General features: G+C 41.7%; 1 protein-coding gene across 2 annotated transcripts in view; it reads right to left on the reverse strand.

The window, feature by feature from the left end:
- Positions 1 to 279: 279 nt before the first annotated feature.
- OTUD7B (OTU deubiquitinase 7B) overlaps positions 280 to 17,281 on the reverse strand; it is an 81,266-nt gene continuing 64,264 nt past the window's right edge. For both annotated transcript variants that reach the window (XM_074981007.1, XM_074981008.1), the window contains exons 6-12: positions 16,521 to 16,648; positions 13,555 to 13,667; positions 12,151 to 12,278; positions 11,005 to 11,154; positions 10,053 to 10,167; positions 8,202 to 8,286; positions 280 to 6,200 (exon numbers count right to left, since the gene is read on the reverse strand). In XM_074981007.1, the coding sequence (XP_074837108.1) occupies positions 4,875 to 6,200; positions 8,202 to 8,286; positions 10,053 to 10,167; positions 11,005 to 11,154; positions 12,151 to 12,278; positions 13,555 to 13,667; positions 16,521 to 16,648 (2,045 nt within the window). In that variant the 3' untranslated portion in view covers positions 280 to 4,874. The remainder of the gene's footprint in view (positions 6,201 to 8,201; positions 8,287 to 10,052; positions 10,168 to 11,004; positions 11,155 to 12,150; positions 12,279 to 13,554; positions 13,668 to 16,520; positions 16,649 to 17,281) is intronic.

The following is a 17,281-nucleotide window of genomic DNA, read 5'->3' on the forward strand; positions in this document are numbered from 1 at the left end:
TCCAGCCACTACAGGGAGACTACGAGGAGGTCAACGAACCGAGGACTCCCTTACGTTCTTATGCACAGCCCTCCACCCTGCCAGCTCTTTGAGTTAAGAGTTCTGACCCAAACACTGTTCTGCTCAGAGTGCCCTGTGCAACCAGAGCTCTGCTGAGACAGGAACAAATAATCATACACACAGGCTGCCTGGTTTGTGTAGCTGCACCGTTGCATCACTGAGATCTGGTTTTTGTAGTCCAAGAAGGAAGCAGACAAAACAGCCACGGTTGTTTCTCAGCCGTTATTAATTGAACTTTTCTTTTTATTGGTCAGTGAAATCTATGGTAGCATAAATGAAAGTATACTGTGTAATAAGACTGATTACAAAGCGCCATCTAGTGTTCATTACAGCAGTGCATTTAAACTAGAGTAAAAAGTTGCCAACCCAATATTTAAATTAAGGGAAAAAAGGTGTGTGTGTTCTGAATAAGCAATTGAAGAATTAATTCAGGTCACTTCCTTATGACTAGCAAAACCCAGGCTATGTGCTAAACCTTCTTATGGAGATTCTTCAGGCCTGTGAATATCACCCACAGCTCTAATATTTGCTCTTTAAAACCCAGTATGGCAGCAGGGCTTGTAGAATTAGAGTTTAACAGGTGAAATATTACAATAGCTGCTGTGGTGCTTTCCCTGCAAGACAGATGGAGTGTAAAACAAGAGAGTGGGATAGTTAAAATGCTCTTTAATGGTTCATTAAATATTTTACTCTACAAAAAAGCCTCTAGTGTATCTCTCAGGAGTCAGGACAGTGCAGAATTAGAGGTTGCACCCAACAGCAGGCAGCGTTTTTTCCAACTGCACCTCTAAGTGCACTTATTTTAAGACCAAATCAAATGGTATCTTCCCCCTTTCCCTCCGTCTCTTATCAAATCCTCCAGAGGTCTGTTCTGCTTCTAGTGCATGTGTATTGCCCCCACTAGTACCCGTGGGGATCCCGCTGCCGGGCTGGCACAGACACAGAAAAGTCCATCCTGTTTGATTCTCGGAAGAGTGGAGCGTTTGGTGCTCATTTGAAAACAAAGGTGCTTTGGAGTCCACGCTGCTGTTCTTCCTTCCTCTGGCCCTCCCAACCCACTCCCAGCCCCCTTAAAAAAATAAAGTACCGTAAAATACTCAGCCCCATCGCAGGAAATTCCATGCTGCGTGGGAAAAATTGATTCAGTATGTCTACGCAAAGGAAAACTGACGGTTAATACTGTCTTTCAATAAATATAAAATTTCTATTTAATCCCTTTTAAAAAAATACTTGCACTATAAAGAAACAAAAATGACCTGAAAAAATCCTAGCAGCTCTAATGAAATTCAAGATACCCATCTAGTCAATTCATTATGACCTAGTTAAGGCGGGAAAGCTTTGGAATCAGTTATGCTCAGGGTAATAGCTGGAACTCTGTAGTTTATAGAAAAAAATACTCTTCAAATTTTTTTTATTGGAAACTTAACTTTGTTTTAAGTTCAAATTTTCCTTTTTCATTAAAAAAAAGCTAAGAACTATATCTAAATTGCAATAAAAAATGGCAGACAAGCAAATGCCAGAAACTGACTGTCAGGGTAAGATCCTACAGAAACCTCTGTCTAATAACGGACAACACACAGCAGCAGCGTGTGGTCAGGGCCCCATCCCTCAGTCTCAGCTCCCAGGGTCATCTTGAGCAAAAACTGCAGAGCTGGGTTAAATGGGAGAACAAATGTTTGGGTAAACTTGCCCTTTACCTGTGAAACTTCTCCTGTCTCTGCCAAACTACTGAGCAGTCAGATCCTGGCATATGAGAGTCTGGCTTTGTGTGTTTCTCTTTCACTCTTTCAGGTTCCTATCAACTATGTACAGGTTTACATTCACACCACAGTACGGCAAGCTGGGTTTAAACAGTCTTCGGGAGGGATGACAATACAGTCAAACTTCGTTAATAAGAACATACTGTCAGTGAACTCTGCAACTGAAGAATTAAAGCACCCAGCTTAGCAGTGACAGTCTTTGTCAAAAGCTCACGGGATTTAAAATGAATTTTTTTTAGAAGACTGAATTGGTTCAGTGTTTGTAGCTCATTTCGTCCTAGCTAGTCAGTTATTTTTTAAGTAGCATTGCCTGGGAGACTGTCCGTTGCCCTAAATCTGGTTGCTTAACTTCAATATATGCTGCACAGCTATGATTTTTCCCAAGTGGCTAGTGACATTTGGGGCCCCCAAGACCAAGTCAGAGACCTTAGAGGGACTGAATTTTGAGAAAGTGCGTCTGAAAACGAGGCCCTGGCTCAGAGGCCAAAAATCACCAGGCACTTGTGAAAAACCCTGGTGTACGGTGCCCCAACTAAGTATGCTGCCGACAGGTTTACCAGACAGCAGGGAGAACACATCCATTGTTCTTTGTTGATTTGGGCTGCGTGGAACAAGGGAGATGGCATATTGGAATCAGCCCAAAACAGGAAACAAAAATCCCCTCTTAGAAAACAAAACAAGATGGGAGCTTGATGCATTTCAGCATTCCCTCCCCCATTGCCACCTATGGCCAGATTCTTCTGAGGGGAGCATTACACAGGATCCCTCACTTCCACTGTGTTCAGATGTAGCTGAGGATAACAAAAACACAATGAAAATGAGGAGCTGCTGTTTTGGTTCCTGGGAAAGAAAGAAAGAAAGAGAGAAAGAAAGAGCCAGGAAACATGAGGAGAATGTTAATACTCAACTTACACATCGGGGGCATTATTCTGTTCCACTCAGACTTGGATGTACCGCTCTAGCAAGATCTGTCAACTATAGTGACCCTGCTTCTAGGGCTCATTACACTGACAGCTGTGTACAGGAACTTCCGATTGTTTACCCACAAAGCAGCACCTGTTTAATTAAGGGTGTGATTTCAAAATCAATTTAGGTAAATCAGTGGAAGAGGCTGAGTGGACACTCATCAATAGTCATTGGACTCCTAGCTTAAATCAATTGGAAGGCTGCTTAAGCGAAACAGAAATAAGGCATTCCAGCCAAAATAATATCCACAGACGGGTTAACACCATTTTAAATAAAGCCTTATCTACCCAAGAAAGTGACATGTTCAACTTATCAGTTTAGGAACACCAGCACAAACTCCTGTGTGGACACATTTTGGTTTAAGAGCAGCTTCTTTTGATTTAGCTTAAGCTGACTCCTAATTGGAAGAGACTTCATCCATTTTAAAAGCACACCTTAGTTAAACTGGTCCAGCTTCTCCCTACAGACAAATCATTAATCAATCCTTAAAACACACATTAAACTAGTACAACTTGGGAGTTCAGATAAAAAAAAAATCTGAGCGTAAGGAGAATAAGGCTCTAAGGTCATTTTCCAGTAATACTTTCACCTTTTTTAGCTGCTCCCTCCCACAAATTAAGGACAATGGGCAGACTTGACATGGAAACAGTTGCATAGTTACGCCTTCTTCAACCAAAGAGGGAATGTTGGAAAGCTTAATTTTATTTCAAAATGTTCAACCCTGCTGTGGCCAAGCCTGGAACGAGGACAGTTCCATTTTGGGTTCTACAGTTAATGATTTCCGTGCAAACACGGCTAAAGGTATGCTCGCCTGGGAAAAAAAACGTGAACCAAAAAGCCTGTCAACACCAATGCTGGAGGGGACAGGGGAGGGAAAGTTGGGGACCACATAATAGAAGTGTTAAAATTACATAATAGCTATGCTTTACTTATTACAGTTATTTTAGCCCTGTTGCTTTTAACAAAAAAACCCCCTCTAGTATTACCCATCGTTCAAAGGTCAGCTGTGGCTCAACAGAATAGAGCCAAATTAATGCTATTGAGCAGAACAGAGGTAGCATGGAAATAATTTGCTCAAGTAGAAAAAAAAATCAAGTTAGAAAGTGTGTGTGCTTGTGTGTTTTAAACTAGCAGCAGACTGAGATGCATTGAGCTCCCAGTGCTGCAGGGTGCTTGATACGCCCTTCCTACTTCAACTTCTCCACACTGATGGTTATTGCTGGGTGGAGGCACTGACTTCATTTCCACATTGATTCTTACTAAGTAGGTTTGACTGTATCAGAACGGCTTTGCACAGTACTTCCCGTAAGAAAAACGCAAACACTCAGTATTGTTGCCCTCCCACACCCACCAAAAAAGTTTAAAAATAAAATTTAAAAACTAGAGTCAAGCCCATCAAAAAGGTCGAGTCCTGAATCTGCTGCGAAGAGGCATGCTCAGAAGACATAGGATGGAGATGGGCCCTCACACAAGACCCCTCCTTCAGAGCTACTACACTGAAATAGTCCATTTCCAACATGAAATTCTTTTCAGTACCAGCAAAGAGTAAAAACAATGTTAAAATCTCTTATTAAAAAAGGGTCCATGATAGCGAAATTACAACTGCTGGGCTGTTCTGCTAACTCCTCTGGAAAGTTATTTTAAATTAGTTTAAGCTGGAATACAACTGAAAGGACCCTGTCACGGTCTTCTCCATGCGCCTTGACTTAAAAGCTTTGGTCTTGTTGATTTGATCAGTTTACGAACCTGCTGTCTTACTCCCTACTTTCACTATTTGCTCTGATCCAAGCATGCCTCCTACAGTGGCTTGCTTATCTTAGCCACCCTTTGCCAGAAGAAACCCTTTCAAAAGCATCCCCCCCTCTCTCTTTCAGAGCCTCCTGGAAAGAAAGGTGGGTTTGTTTGTTTTTTTTCTGTTTTTTCTTTTTAAATGGATCACCACTAGAACACTGTAGTGGAATCACATTTGCCACCCCAACCAGCCAGCCATCCCTACCCTCCTTTGATGAGGGAGAGGCGAACATGGAAAAAATAATTATTGCGTTCCCCATGCTTCATGGGTCCTAATGCCAGCGCTAGCCAGCCTCTTCAGAACCTGTGTATTAGTGCTTCTCGTTCCCGTTCCTTGCGTTTCAGTTCCTCTTTGTAACAGCAGGAGCAGAAATTCCCAGTTTCTGGATGCCCATAAAAACTGCAGTTCGGCTGCTTGCATTTGGTCTGCTGAATGTTATAAAGTATTCGGTTTTTGTTTTTGTCCCCATTTGCTCCCTTCGGCAAGCAGTCCTGCTCCAGGTATTCCTGGTAGCCATTGCTGTGAGGGGGCATGCAGGCAGGGCCATCGCACTCGATGGGGTAATTTGGGGGTACATCCATTTCTGTGGGGGAGAACCTCCCCACGTGGGAAGGGCTGGTTTGGTATGGATGAGGCCGGCCCTGAGTGCAATGTCTAGGTAAGGTAGCATAGGGAGGAAGGCTGCTGCAGGACCCACCTGCTACCTGCCTCCTGGTATCTTGATAGCTGGGGGGATGTCCACCTTCTACACTATTGACCACAGCAGGCCGAGGGATGGTAAAGACCCCTGAGTAGCTGGAAGGAAAGGCCGTCATTTTTGCTCCTATGGCAAGCTCTGGGGTCTGGAAGCTGTACGTGGGAGGCAGCTGAGGGTAGGACGGATTCAGTAGCACCTCCTCGCCTTTGTGAAGATTTGCTTCCGGCTCCAGCTTCTTGGCGGCTCCACCATTCCCCAAGGCCTTCTTCTCCACCTCCTTTTGCTTCTGCTCGGCCAAGAAGCGCTCCTCAGCATCTGACAGGTACCTCTGGATCATCTCTTCCTGGTACTGGTGCCGGTTGCTGGTCTTGAGGTGGCCAGCGAAGATAAACTTCCGTTCGCCCTGCATGGCAGCTCGCAGGATGCTCAGGCTCAGCTTGACGTCGTTGCTATACTTACAGGCATCTAGCTGCTTCTCTGCAGGCACTGGGCCTGGGGAGGTTCTCTCAGCAGATGCAGACAAATCCCCTTGGGAAGTTTCCTCTTTGCTGCTTTTCCTCGACTTTAGAGAGCCTCTCTTCTTCTTCTCCAAGGTTTCCCCCTGTCCATTGTTCACACCTCCTTTGACGGTTTTACTGTGCATCAAGCCACCCATGTTCTTTTTTAGCTTACTCCCCAGCGTCTTGCCAAAGCTGCCCAGCTTATTAGCTACTGAGTCGGCTCGTTTCTTCTCTTTCTCCTTCTCTTTGTCTTTCTCCCGGTCTCGCTTTGGTTTTTCTTTCTCCTTGTCCTTGCTGCTCTTACTGCCGCCATTGCTGGTGGAACTACTGCAGACAGATTCCTTGTCTGACTCCCCAGACTCCGCAGCTGAGCGGGCGTCATCACCAGCAGAAGCAGTCGGGGATTCTGGCTGGGCTAGAGGGGCCTAAGGAGAAAGAAAGGAACCATTAGAAAAAAGTCAGCTCGTTCAACATCTGAAGGCTACATTATCAACTTCTGAATTACTGCAGCATGCAGGTGCCCACCAGAAAGGACTAAATGGGCACAAGGGGGCGCCTTTTCTACACTATTGCTGACGTTCCGAAAAGCCACAGGCTGGCTAATCCCTGACAGGCAGTGCAGAGGAGCATGCTAGTCCACAAGGCTGCATGTTCATCACAGCATACTCCATCGCATGCTCCTATTCAGTTAAAATACATTCCAAAGATTATGTTTCCACAAGAGGCTCTGCAGATGCATCGACTTAGGGTACTAGATTAATGAGAGAAAGCAAGACCTAAACTAAACTAGAGACATCAGCCTGCTCTGCTGGGGTGATCTCTCCTCTACTGGCCAAGTACAAAAGCTATTTTGGATGTGATCTGGCAATAGCCACAACCCTCGGAGGCTGTAAGGATGATCACAGAGGACAAATGCAGGTATATATGTTGCCCATCCAATAAAACAGTCCTGGAGTATAGCAGTGTAGATACATATAGCATGTTTATATGGGACACAAGAGCAACCTTTTGAATGCTGGGATTCTGGAAGCACTAAACGCAAATCGAGACAACAGCACTATACAATGGCAGACACAGCTCAAGTTTGGAGCCATGGCCCATTTCACTAGGGGTCACTATACACCCCTAGCCAACTAATGTCATTTAGTTGTAAATGACCTGGAGCCCTTCCTGGCAGGTGAGAATTTAGATTGGATACAGGTTTACAAGCAGCATGGACAACGAATGGGGAGACGAGAGAGGGAAACAGAAAAATAATTTTTACTTTTTAAACGCAGTCATTTGAACTTTTGCTGTACAGACCAAAACTCAGCAGCCTCTTGATCTTAGCAAGGACCCAAACTGAAATTTGAATAGTTCGCACAAAATTTGGAGGTGCTGTTCCAGATCCTCAATTACGTACCCCACAACTTCCTTTAAAAAAAAAATTGTCTGTGAACCTGGCAGAATCTAAGCCATGTTTACACTGTTAATGCAGCTGCCATGACTTGGCAATACGACAGCACAGGGATTTTCTGAGGTATGCTGAAGTATTCAGAATACTACACATGACCCCTGAAGGATTAAGACCCTGAAGATATAGCTGAATCACCTTAATATCTTGATTCACTTTCTGGTGGTTGTAAAGCAAGTGTCCAGCTGCAGCATTGTACAGAACATACATGCAACGTACTGCAGTTGGCTGAATTAGTGGCTGTACATATTTTGAGCTTTAACTTTTCATGCCAGCTCTTCAAAAAGTGTGAGCAGAATTTAAGGAGGTACGTCTATACAGCATTTCTTTGGTCTTTCTGACCAAAATAGTGACATCCAGGCCTTCCAATGGCAGGTTAAAGAAATAGGAAAAGACATATTGGGTCAGGCTAAAGGTCCATCTAGCCCAGTATCCTACCTTCTGACTGTGGCCAATGCCAGGAGCCCCAGAGTGAGTGAACAGAATAGGCAATCATCAAATGATCTCTCTCCTGTTATCCATTTCCAGCCTCTGACAAACAGAGGCTTGGGACACCATTCCTGCCCGTCCTGGCTAACAGCCATTGATGGACCTAACCTCCATGAATTTATCTAGTTCTGTTTTGAACCCTGATAAAGTTCTGGTCTTCACAACATTCTCTGGTAAAGAGTTCCACAGGCTGACTGTGCACCGTGAAGAAAAACTTCCTTTTGTCTGTTTTAAACCTACTACCTATTAATTTTATTTGGTGACCCCCTAGTTCTTGTGTGATGGGAACAAGTAAATTATTTTTTCCTTGTTCACTTGGTCCACACCTGTCATGATTTTATACACCTCTATCATATTCCCGCCTCAGTCTCCTCTTCATGAACATAATGTACATGAAGGAAAGCAAAAGGCCACCCCTTGTCTAGTCCTCTGTGAGAGGAAAGTGTGATTGTGTTCAAGAAGTAAAATAGTTCCTGGTTTTTACCTGCATTTCACAGGGCAAGGTGATCCACTTAACATTCATGTAACTGTGCAGCAAATGTAGTTTTGCTTCCAATGATAATGCCACACTAAAAATAAAGACATATAACCAAGTAACAATCCAATATCGTTGTAGTAATGGTTGTTCCATTTGCTTTATATAGTGTTTTAATTACACTTTAATTGCCTTTTTCTTCTATTAAAACTTGCTTGCCTATTTTTATAACAAATTAATTGGATCTACAGATATTTTGGAGTGGTAACTGAACTTTTTAATATTAATTTCCTACGTACAGGAACAGGATTTATGTAAAAAGTTAACAGGACAAATAGATTATTTCAAACCCACATTCAGCATTTGCATAAAAAGAATTTTTGAAAAACATTTCTGTTTACATTAGCTTTGTAAAAGTAATTTCACTGAGCTTATTAAATTAAGATTCTTCTGCAGATCTGGAAAACTTGTGCAAAAACTAGTGACTGAGACAGCAAAATTGACCATGTGCTAAGAACTTTCATTTTATCAACAAAACGAGGCAGAAATTCTCTTCTCTTTAAAGATATGGGAATAATTTAATTTTTTCTGGCTCTGCGTAACATGAAGCAAACAAATTCTACCTATTATTTCCATGAGAGATAATTGTTTAGTATTAGCTAGGGTGATCTTAATTAACTGAAGCTGAAAAAATGAAACTGTCACATGCTCTTGCTGTGCAATGATTTCTCTTGTCAGTATCCCTTTAAGAGGTAGCAGCCGCACAAGATACATTTGAGAGTCATCCGGCATTCTAACTCAGCCTTAATAGAATTCAGACATATCATGGCTCTTGGTCCTGCCTACAGAGAAAGGGGAGTTATGTTGTTCTTTGGCATACCAGGGGATAAATTCCTATGAAATTAACAAATCACCTAAGAGATCATGAGGAAGCAGGGATTAAGTTACAGCAAGCATACATATGCAAAGTCAAAGAACTAGAACATCGTGTCTTCAATTATTCAGGGCACCTCTATCTTTTAACTGGCTGAAGTTTAAAAGACTGTAAAAATGTTAAGACACCTGACCACATTTAAAGGGCCTCAAACTGCAAAAGGTTAGTTAATTTTGTCTAGTAGAAGGGCCTTTAAAATAAATCCATTAAAAGTTCTGGAACTGAATGAAATAAGGCTTGTTTATCCTGTGCAAGGACAGACAAGACTGAACTGTAAAAAGCAAAACGAGTTTTCTGTAAGCTTTCAAGGTCTTTAATGAGTTTCTGATACTAAGAACATTTTGTAATTACTGTGTCCAAAATGTGGCCATATTCAGAACACTTTATTTCTGTATTCCTTTTGCATACAGGATTATTTGTATTATACTATAGGCATATTGTATTATATGTATTCACGTTAAAAGACCAGTCATTTGTACATGTGCACTTTTTTATTGCAGAAAAATCTAAAGACAGCTTGTTGGGAAACAAGCATTTCCTTCCCTACAAATATTACTGTTTTCATCAAAAGCCATTTTTCACAAAAATCTCTATTGTGTCAAAAAGCAATTTGCTATTGGAAATATATTGCTAGGAAATTTTCTACCAGTTCCAGATACGTAACTTAGAGACACTACTAGTTCCACATAATGTAATACCTACACCTACCTACCTTAAATACTTCGGTCTTAAATGCTTCTGCTTCACAATAACTGATAACATTTAAAAAAGTAACAGTGGCTGCTACATCTCTATTGATGATTTTCACCAACCAAGCATGAGTTTGAAAGAAGAGGACAGACATCAGCACTTTTAGTTAATGACTGGGGATCCTAAGTGAAAGAGCAGCTGCTGTTAAGCACTTTAACTTCCACCTGAGAACTCACCTTGCTAGTTTGACATTATCACTATCATCTTTGCCCCATTCCCAGTCCTTCCCAGGATCCACAGCAAAGTGCACAGGAAGCAGTTTGTGGTCAGAGTCTGTCAGCGGGATCACAGCTGCAATGGAAAGAGGTATGACACAGCTGGTTCAGGGCCTGAAGTGACAAAGGCCAGGGCAAAAACATAAAGTGGAAAGAAGTAACGGGGAGCAGAAATGCCAAATCACACAGTTTGCTATTTCTGCAGTGCATTTTTTTTTTTTGGAAAGTGAATCAAGTGTAGATAAACAGCTCTGAAAGCTGACACCAAATGTTTATCTACAGAGCAGATACAGCACAGGCAAATTAAGCTTCCTTCACATCATCCAGACTTCCAATGTCCAAAACCTATACTGGAAAGATCACCTTTAACATTCGGTGATTCAGTCTCTCCGGCTCAGCCTTTGACTAGCACGGCCATGGATGGTGTCAATTTTGATGGTGACTTACATAATGCCAAAACATGCCAAAGGTTTTGGACCTGCAGCATCTCTCAAATTGACCACAAGGCAGCCTTTTATTATGCCTGACTTAAAGCTTGCTTTCTACAAATATTTATTAATTTATTGAGGCACAAGAGTAGCAATTTTTGAGTTTGAAGCTGATGTTTAAAAATTAGATCTTTTTCCAGGTCTCCCTTTGTATATGCTGGGCTGTTTCAAACAGCGCCATATAAAATGAACCTAACAAACTTTTAATGTGAACCAACAGGGTCTACATGGACCAATTAACCATCAATATTTCAGTGCTCTTTAGAAACCACCTCTCCCATAGTCTGCATTACTGATCCATATAGACAAGCTTTTTGACAAGTAACCATTACAAGTGTCTTCCTGAGTAAATAGGAATTTTAAAAATTATTGCACTGGGAGATGTTAACGAAAATAAAAAAAAATAAGAAGCCCTATAAAGGTACCTTGATCTTTTGTGGGTTCCTTTTGCTCCATGGATACTAATGCAGAAAAATGGGCTTGATCATAGGCCAATACCAAAGGAGAGCGATGACATTTGTTGGCAGGAACCTCCAGGGGCAGATAAATGCCTCCAAATGGTATAGGAGCAAATGCTGAAAAGAATTTAGAGTGCATTATTTTTCAGAGTATTATATAATTAAAATGTTAAAAACACTCATGTGTACTGATACCTCTGAAAGACTGAGCCAACTTGCTTCACCTCAAATTTTACCTTCACGTTTGATCTGTCTGTCTGTAAATTATTTGACCAGGAGGAGGGACCAGATCACACATTAGAAAGAATAAAAACAGAGGCGTGAAATTGCAGAATTTAATCTACACCCTTCTTTCCTCCTCCACAAATACCCAAAATTTACATATACAAGGCGGGTAATTGATTCACCTTTTCTGACAGGAAATGACAAAGTCTGCTAGTGGAAAATTGTGTTCACAGGGAGTGGAATTTCCCTTCTGCACACAGTGGCAAAGAATTTGGAAAAAACAACAAGTACATTCTGTCTCATTCCTTCTTTGGTACCTCACATTTTAAGCTGTTTATTGGTATGCCTTAGAGCTGGGGTCTGCTACCTGTGGCTTGGGAGCCACACATAGCTCTTTAAGGTCTTCTTTGTGGCTTCTGATGCTATAATTGCAAAGTTAAAAAATAACCCTCCTGATTATTTTTGATATATGGTGAATGTCCTGCAGTAAATATATATCACATTACAAATCATCCTGTGTGCCCTGTTCTTAAAACAGGGGTTACAAAAAGTATGATTTGATGTTATCTATTAAGGACTGCCTCATATTAACATGCATGGCAGCTCAAATTTTTTTTTAATTGAATTTAAAAAAAATTGCTCTTGCTATTTTGGTGACCGACCCCTGCCTTAGAGCTTCTACTGGAACCAAACTGGTTCATTGTGGCAGCTCTCCATAACCTAAAGCAATTACAATGCATCTTTTCCCCTTGTCAATTTCAAGACACAGAGTCCCTGTGAAACTGAGTGAAAGGGGAAGGAAGCCTTCCACTAAGTTGCAACATGTACAGCTTAATTAAAGGCAGCCTGACTGTAGAGAGAAGGGGACTGCAGGTCTTTAGGACTTACCCTCACCCCCAGAGTCTCGTAGCATAGTGTCTGCCACTACTACAATAGGCCTCTTCAGCACATGGGCAAGAACAAAGACATGGAACTCCTCCAAGCTCTCATACACCGGCTCTTCAGAGCTGTCAACACTTTGGACACAATAGAGAGAAATGCGATCAGCCTTTCACCTTTTGCACCTTTAATCACTTGCTTTAAAAACAGACAGAGCAAACTGTTTATAAAGCATCCACATAGCTCATATTAGTATCAAATCAGAGATGGGTGCAAGCAGGGACCAAATCTAAACTGTGTGACAATGACTCATCTCCAGTCATATGAATTAATAATGGCACTTCTAAGAGGTCTTTCATCTTAAGGATCTCAAAAGATGGCTATTTTCCTTATTTTTAAGATAGGAAATGGAGGCAGACAGCCAATCCCTAAACTAACTGCGTTACCAAATTTGATGATCAACTCTATTGCCACGTGGAACATCAACATTTATAGCGCTGCAAAGCTGCTCCTGAAGCCCTACATGCAGAAGAAAGCTGGGAGGTTAGAGAGACACAAGTTGTGAGCCAACAAGATCCCTCTAAACTAGCGACACGTGCCTCCTTAAATTTTGTCCAATACTCTGTGTGTATTGTGAGGAGAAAGTGCACTTAAACACCAGAACATAAGGATTTCACAGTAGCCTTTGCAGAGAACAATCCTTAGGAACACAGATATGTAGAAGATTAAATTGCTTTCAACTTCATTGTTAACTTGTTACGTGGCTATTTTTACTTCAGTCTCTGCCATCTGGCTCAGAGGTCAGACAATAAACAAGAACTGTACAAACCTTAGAGGGCAACAACTAACTAATCTGGGCCTCTCTCATGAGTGATGATAAACATTTAAGATTTAGGGCTTGTCTACATAAACAATTAGTTCACAGCAAGCTTCGGTGTGACTCCACCATGCACGAGCCTGCCGCAGGCTGTCTGTGCAGACCCTTGTGAATTGCACCAATGCACTGTAGATTCATAATCCAGCTTGATGTGAATTTAATGTTTGCACAGACAAGCCCTTAGCTAGCCCTTGTAAGTTGTAGCGAGACAGAGATGGCTGGAACCAGAGTGCACAGAGAGGTGCTTCTGGCAGCATCACTGGAAAGGCTCAGCTCTGTACATAACACCACGGAAAAAACAAAATCTCTTGCCTCAAAAGTTCACAAGTAGGAAAGAGCCTACAGCACTGTCTGGTTCCCATCCTCAGCTCCTCACAAGTAATTACAGCAAGTCATGAACCATGCTTACAATGAGACCACCAGACTATTTTGGTTCTGAATGCAGGACATCTCAGAAAAGAGACTACTGAATCATCTGACCGGGCTGCCAAAACCATGTGCCATCTGCAGTCTTTGCACAGCTGTTTTCCACCTACCCTCCACAGTTGCCTCCATTTGTACCATAATGCATGCGGGGCTCACTGGATGCAAGCTTGATGAGCTCATTCCATTCCTTTTGCCACTCCTCTTCGGTGTAAACAAGGCCAGACTAAACAAAAAAACCCACACAGAATAAGGGTTTACCAACTTGCTGAGGCAAGCTGCTTTCATTTGCTTCTGCATCAATTTCACTGCAGAATTTTCTGAAGTTCAATATATTTCATAGAAAAGAGTCTACAGTGATATGATCTGGAGGTATACCAAGTACCAGAACAGATAACACGGTTATATTTGGAATCTAACTTTCACGTGAAAGAGGAATACATTTCTTACAGACTGGAAATAATAAAAAATACTTAAAGCTAGAGAATTGGAACATTACACTAAACGCATCATGATTCTAAGCATGAAGAGTCATATAACCTATTGGGGACAGAAGGTAGCAGGAAACTAACTGGATTAGTAGGCATGCATGCAGGGCTTGCTTTAGAAAGCAATTGATTCCCTGCCCTCTATACCGCACAAGAAAGCCAGCTGCTGCATATCCAGAAAGGTCACACATACGGGTTGTTTTTTTAAACACACCAATGGGGCAGATTTTCAGATGTTATTGATTCTTTGAGGTGTTACAAACAAACCGACTTTACGTTTTGAGTCCCACTTTATTTTAGTATGCACGTATTACTTCAGTGGTTTCATTTACTCATTTCAGTTATGATCACATATTGGTCTCACATGATATACTGCATTAATCTGAAATAGCTACATTCCAGCAGTACCCAGAGGTCAACCAAGAGAGACTGGTTCCCCACTGAACTGAGCACTGGAAAAAAATCCACATATGCAAGCATAATCCTTGCCCTGAAGAACCAACAACTGAAGATTATTGAAGGACAGTTCTACACAGGTGCCACCTCCACTACATTTTCATTAACTGTGGTCTTCAGGATTCTGTAATTCAGTACGAGTTATATTTTGGAAATAAGGAACCTTCAACCTGCCCTTTTGGCTGAAGATGGTATATTGCTATGTCAACACCCAACATGCCCACAATGAGGGACAATAAGAGGTACCAGAAACCCTCTCATCACCACACAATCAGCCTAATTTTAAGTTAGGCCACACAAGACATTATGACAATCTGATACCAGAAGTCCAATTTGGGACTGGAGTCAGAGGGGCCTGGGGTGGTCTGCACAGGAGCATGGTGTACAACTCACCTCTCGGCTATCTTTCCCTCCAGAACCCGAGCTTCAGTTTTACAGAAAATTAAGTCACTAGTCTCATGAAAATATTCAAAACATGAACCAAGAGTAACAAGGCAGTGATGGCTGCCCCTGCTTGTCTCAGTGAAGAGTCCAGCCACAAGTAAAATGATGAAATTGTCACTGTCAATATTAGTAAGTATTTCACAGCTAATCTAAGCACATAGTGAGAGGAAGAGGATTGTACTGTGTAGATCTGCACAGTTCGTAGTGCATCTGCTATGTACATCTCAACACAGTCAGCCAATGCGCCCTCTAATCTTTTCCACCCAGCAATTTTTTCCATCCCGGTGCAGAATAACTTATGTGCACCGAGGCATGCGCCAACGTGCACCAGCAACTGAGACAAAAAATCCCAGCTGTGTGGCTTTGCTAACCAGCTGTGGGCATTTGAATCTCGCCTGAACTTACAGGAAACACTGCAGTGAGCTCATTTTTTGGGAGAGAAGTGTGTGCAACAACAGCACTAACCTTTTCCATTCCCTACCCTGATTTACAAGTCAAGAGCTCAACTGCACCTTTAGTATTTCAAACTGGATGTACCACTTGTCCTGAAGTCAAGTCACTCCGCTCAGATGCCAATGGTGGTGTTGTGTCTCAGTCTACACCCAAAGAACATTTGTATTTGTTGCATATCCCAATTGTATTAGTGCTTTTACTCATAAGAACTGATGCGAGTGTCACCCGAACTCTGGAATGTCTGAGTCCGGTCACCAAGTGAACAATCAGATCTGCCACACAAAGGGACTAGCACAAGCCTGTCTTTCATAACACTAAAGGGCATTTAAAAGCACAAAGGATAACTATGCTCTATTGGCAGTCTACAGCTGGAGACAGCACTTCGATACCACAGATATTGGATGAGTTACTGAAACCTATTGTTTTAACGTTCATGAAGTTTTTGGTTTTTTTGAAATATTGGGTTTTAACAAGGGTGGATCTCTCTTTTTAAAGCAGGATACAGTAATCTTAAAGTTTGTTATTTACTTCTGACCTTTAAAAAAAAACAAACCTAACTCTAGGGAAAACTTTCTGTGTTCTTTAGAACCTAAACACAATGGGATTCTATCTAACTATTCAAGGGCATCTGGTAACTTTCCATCTTGACTAACATACATCCCATGCTTTCTTGGGCTACTGTCACAATTATAATGGTCTTTTAATGTGGTCCGTGTTCAAATTTCCTTTTAGGGTGGTGAAGTCCACACAGCACTCAGACTGAGAAGTGTGTCTCTGATCTTATCACAAGAAAGCCTAGAGAGTATGATGCATTTCTTTTCTCTGAAAGGACTGTTTACACAGGGAGCCTGTCCTGTCACTACAACAAACGTAGGCACAGTAGGAATGGCTGCCACCAATCCTAATATAAGAATATGGGGAAGTATGAGCTTTTAGTCACGTATTATCCAATTTACACTGGATCTCACCTGGGAACTTAACACATCAGGAACAGTAACGTACACCAATACTAGCTAATGTAGATGTAAGTCAAAAGAACATTCTCACCATATGAAAAGAATTTGTAAAGTTTCACAATTGTACTTAAGTGGCATGAGCCAATTCACTGTATGAAATGGATTTGCCCAAAATGCAAGTTTTTACCAAAGAGGAAGCACTTCCCAGAGCAACATAAAATTATGCCTGGCTAAACCTCCTCGAGTCGTAACTAAGAACTCACTTTTAATTCCTCCTCCTACCTCTTTGTTCTGCTGTGTTTGCTGCCATCGCCACCTCCGCTTGAGAGCTTCCCTTTCCACACCTTTATCCATTAAGGTATACAGAGATTTGCGAAGCATGAGATCTCTATCATGGAAACCCCACATACCTGCATGGGGGAGGTGGAGGGGAGGAGAGAAAAGAGAATTAGCAGCAGCTAGCCTTGCTCCAGACTCTGCCTTCTGACTATTTCACATGTTAAATCCTTGTAGCAAGCTTGGGAAGAAGGAACTACAGTGGAATCTCAAGAATTAGAAACACTTCAGATGTGGAGAGTGTTTGTAACTCTAAACAAAACGTTATGGTTGCTCTTTTGAAAGATTTTAACTGAACACTGATTTAACATAGCTTTGAAACTTTAGCATGCTGAAGGAAAAAAGATGCTTTTAACCACATGTATTTAAATGAAACAGGCACAAAGTTTCCTTATCTTGACAATTTTGTTTGTTAATGTATTGATTTGGGTCGGGGCTTACATTTAACACAGGACAGTACTGTATTTACTGATTCTGTCTCTGCTGCTGTCTGACTGCATACTTCTGTTTCCAAAGGTGGTGTGTAGTTGACCAGTCAATTTTCATCTCCAAGTTTTTACTGTATCCCCCATTTTACAGCTGGTAAAACCAAAGCAGGTAGATAAAGCAATCAGCTTGTGAGTTAGTCAGTGACAAAGTTAGGAATGGAACCAAGAAATTCTGACCCCAAACCCTTAGCTTATACACAAAACAATAACTGTACAGGA

Source organism: Carettochelys insculpta, chromosome 30 (assembly GCF_033958435.1).
Source record: "Carettochelys insculpta isolate YL-2023 chromosome 30, ASM3395843v1, whole genome shotgun sequence".
In the NCBI taxonomy this organism is placed as follows: Eukaryota; Metazoa; Chordata; order Testudines; family Carettochelyidae; genus Carettochelys; species Carettochelys insculpta.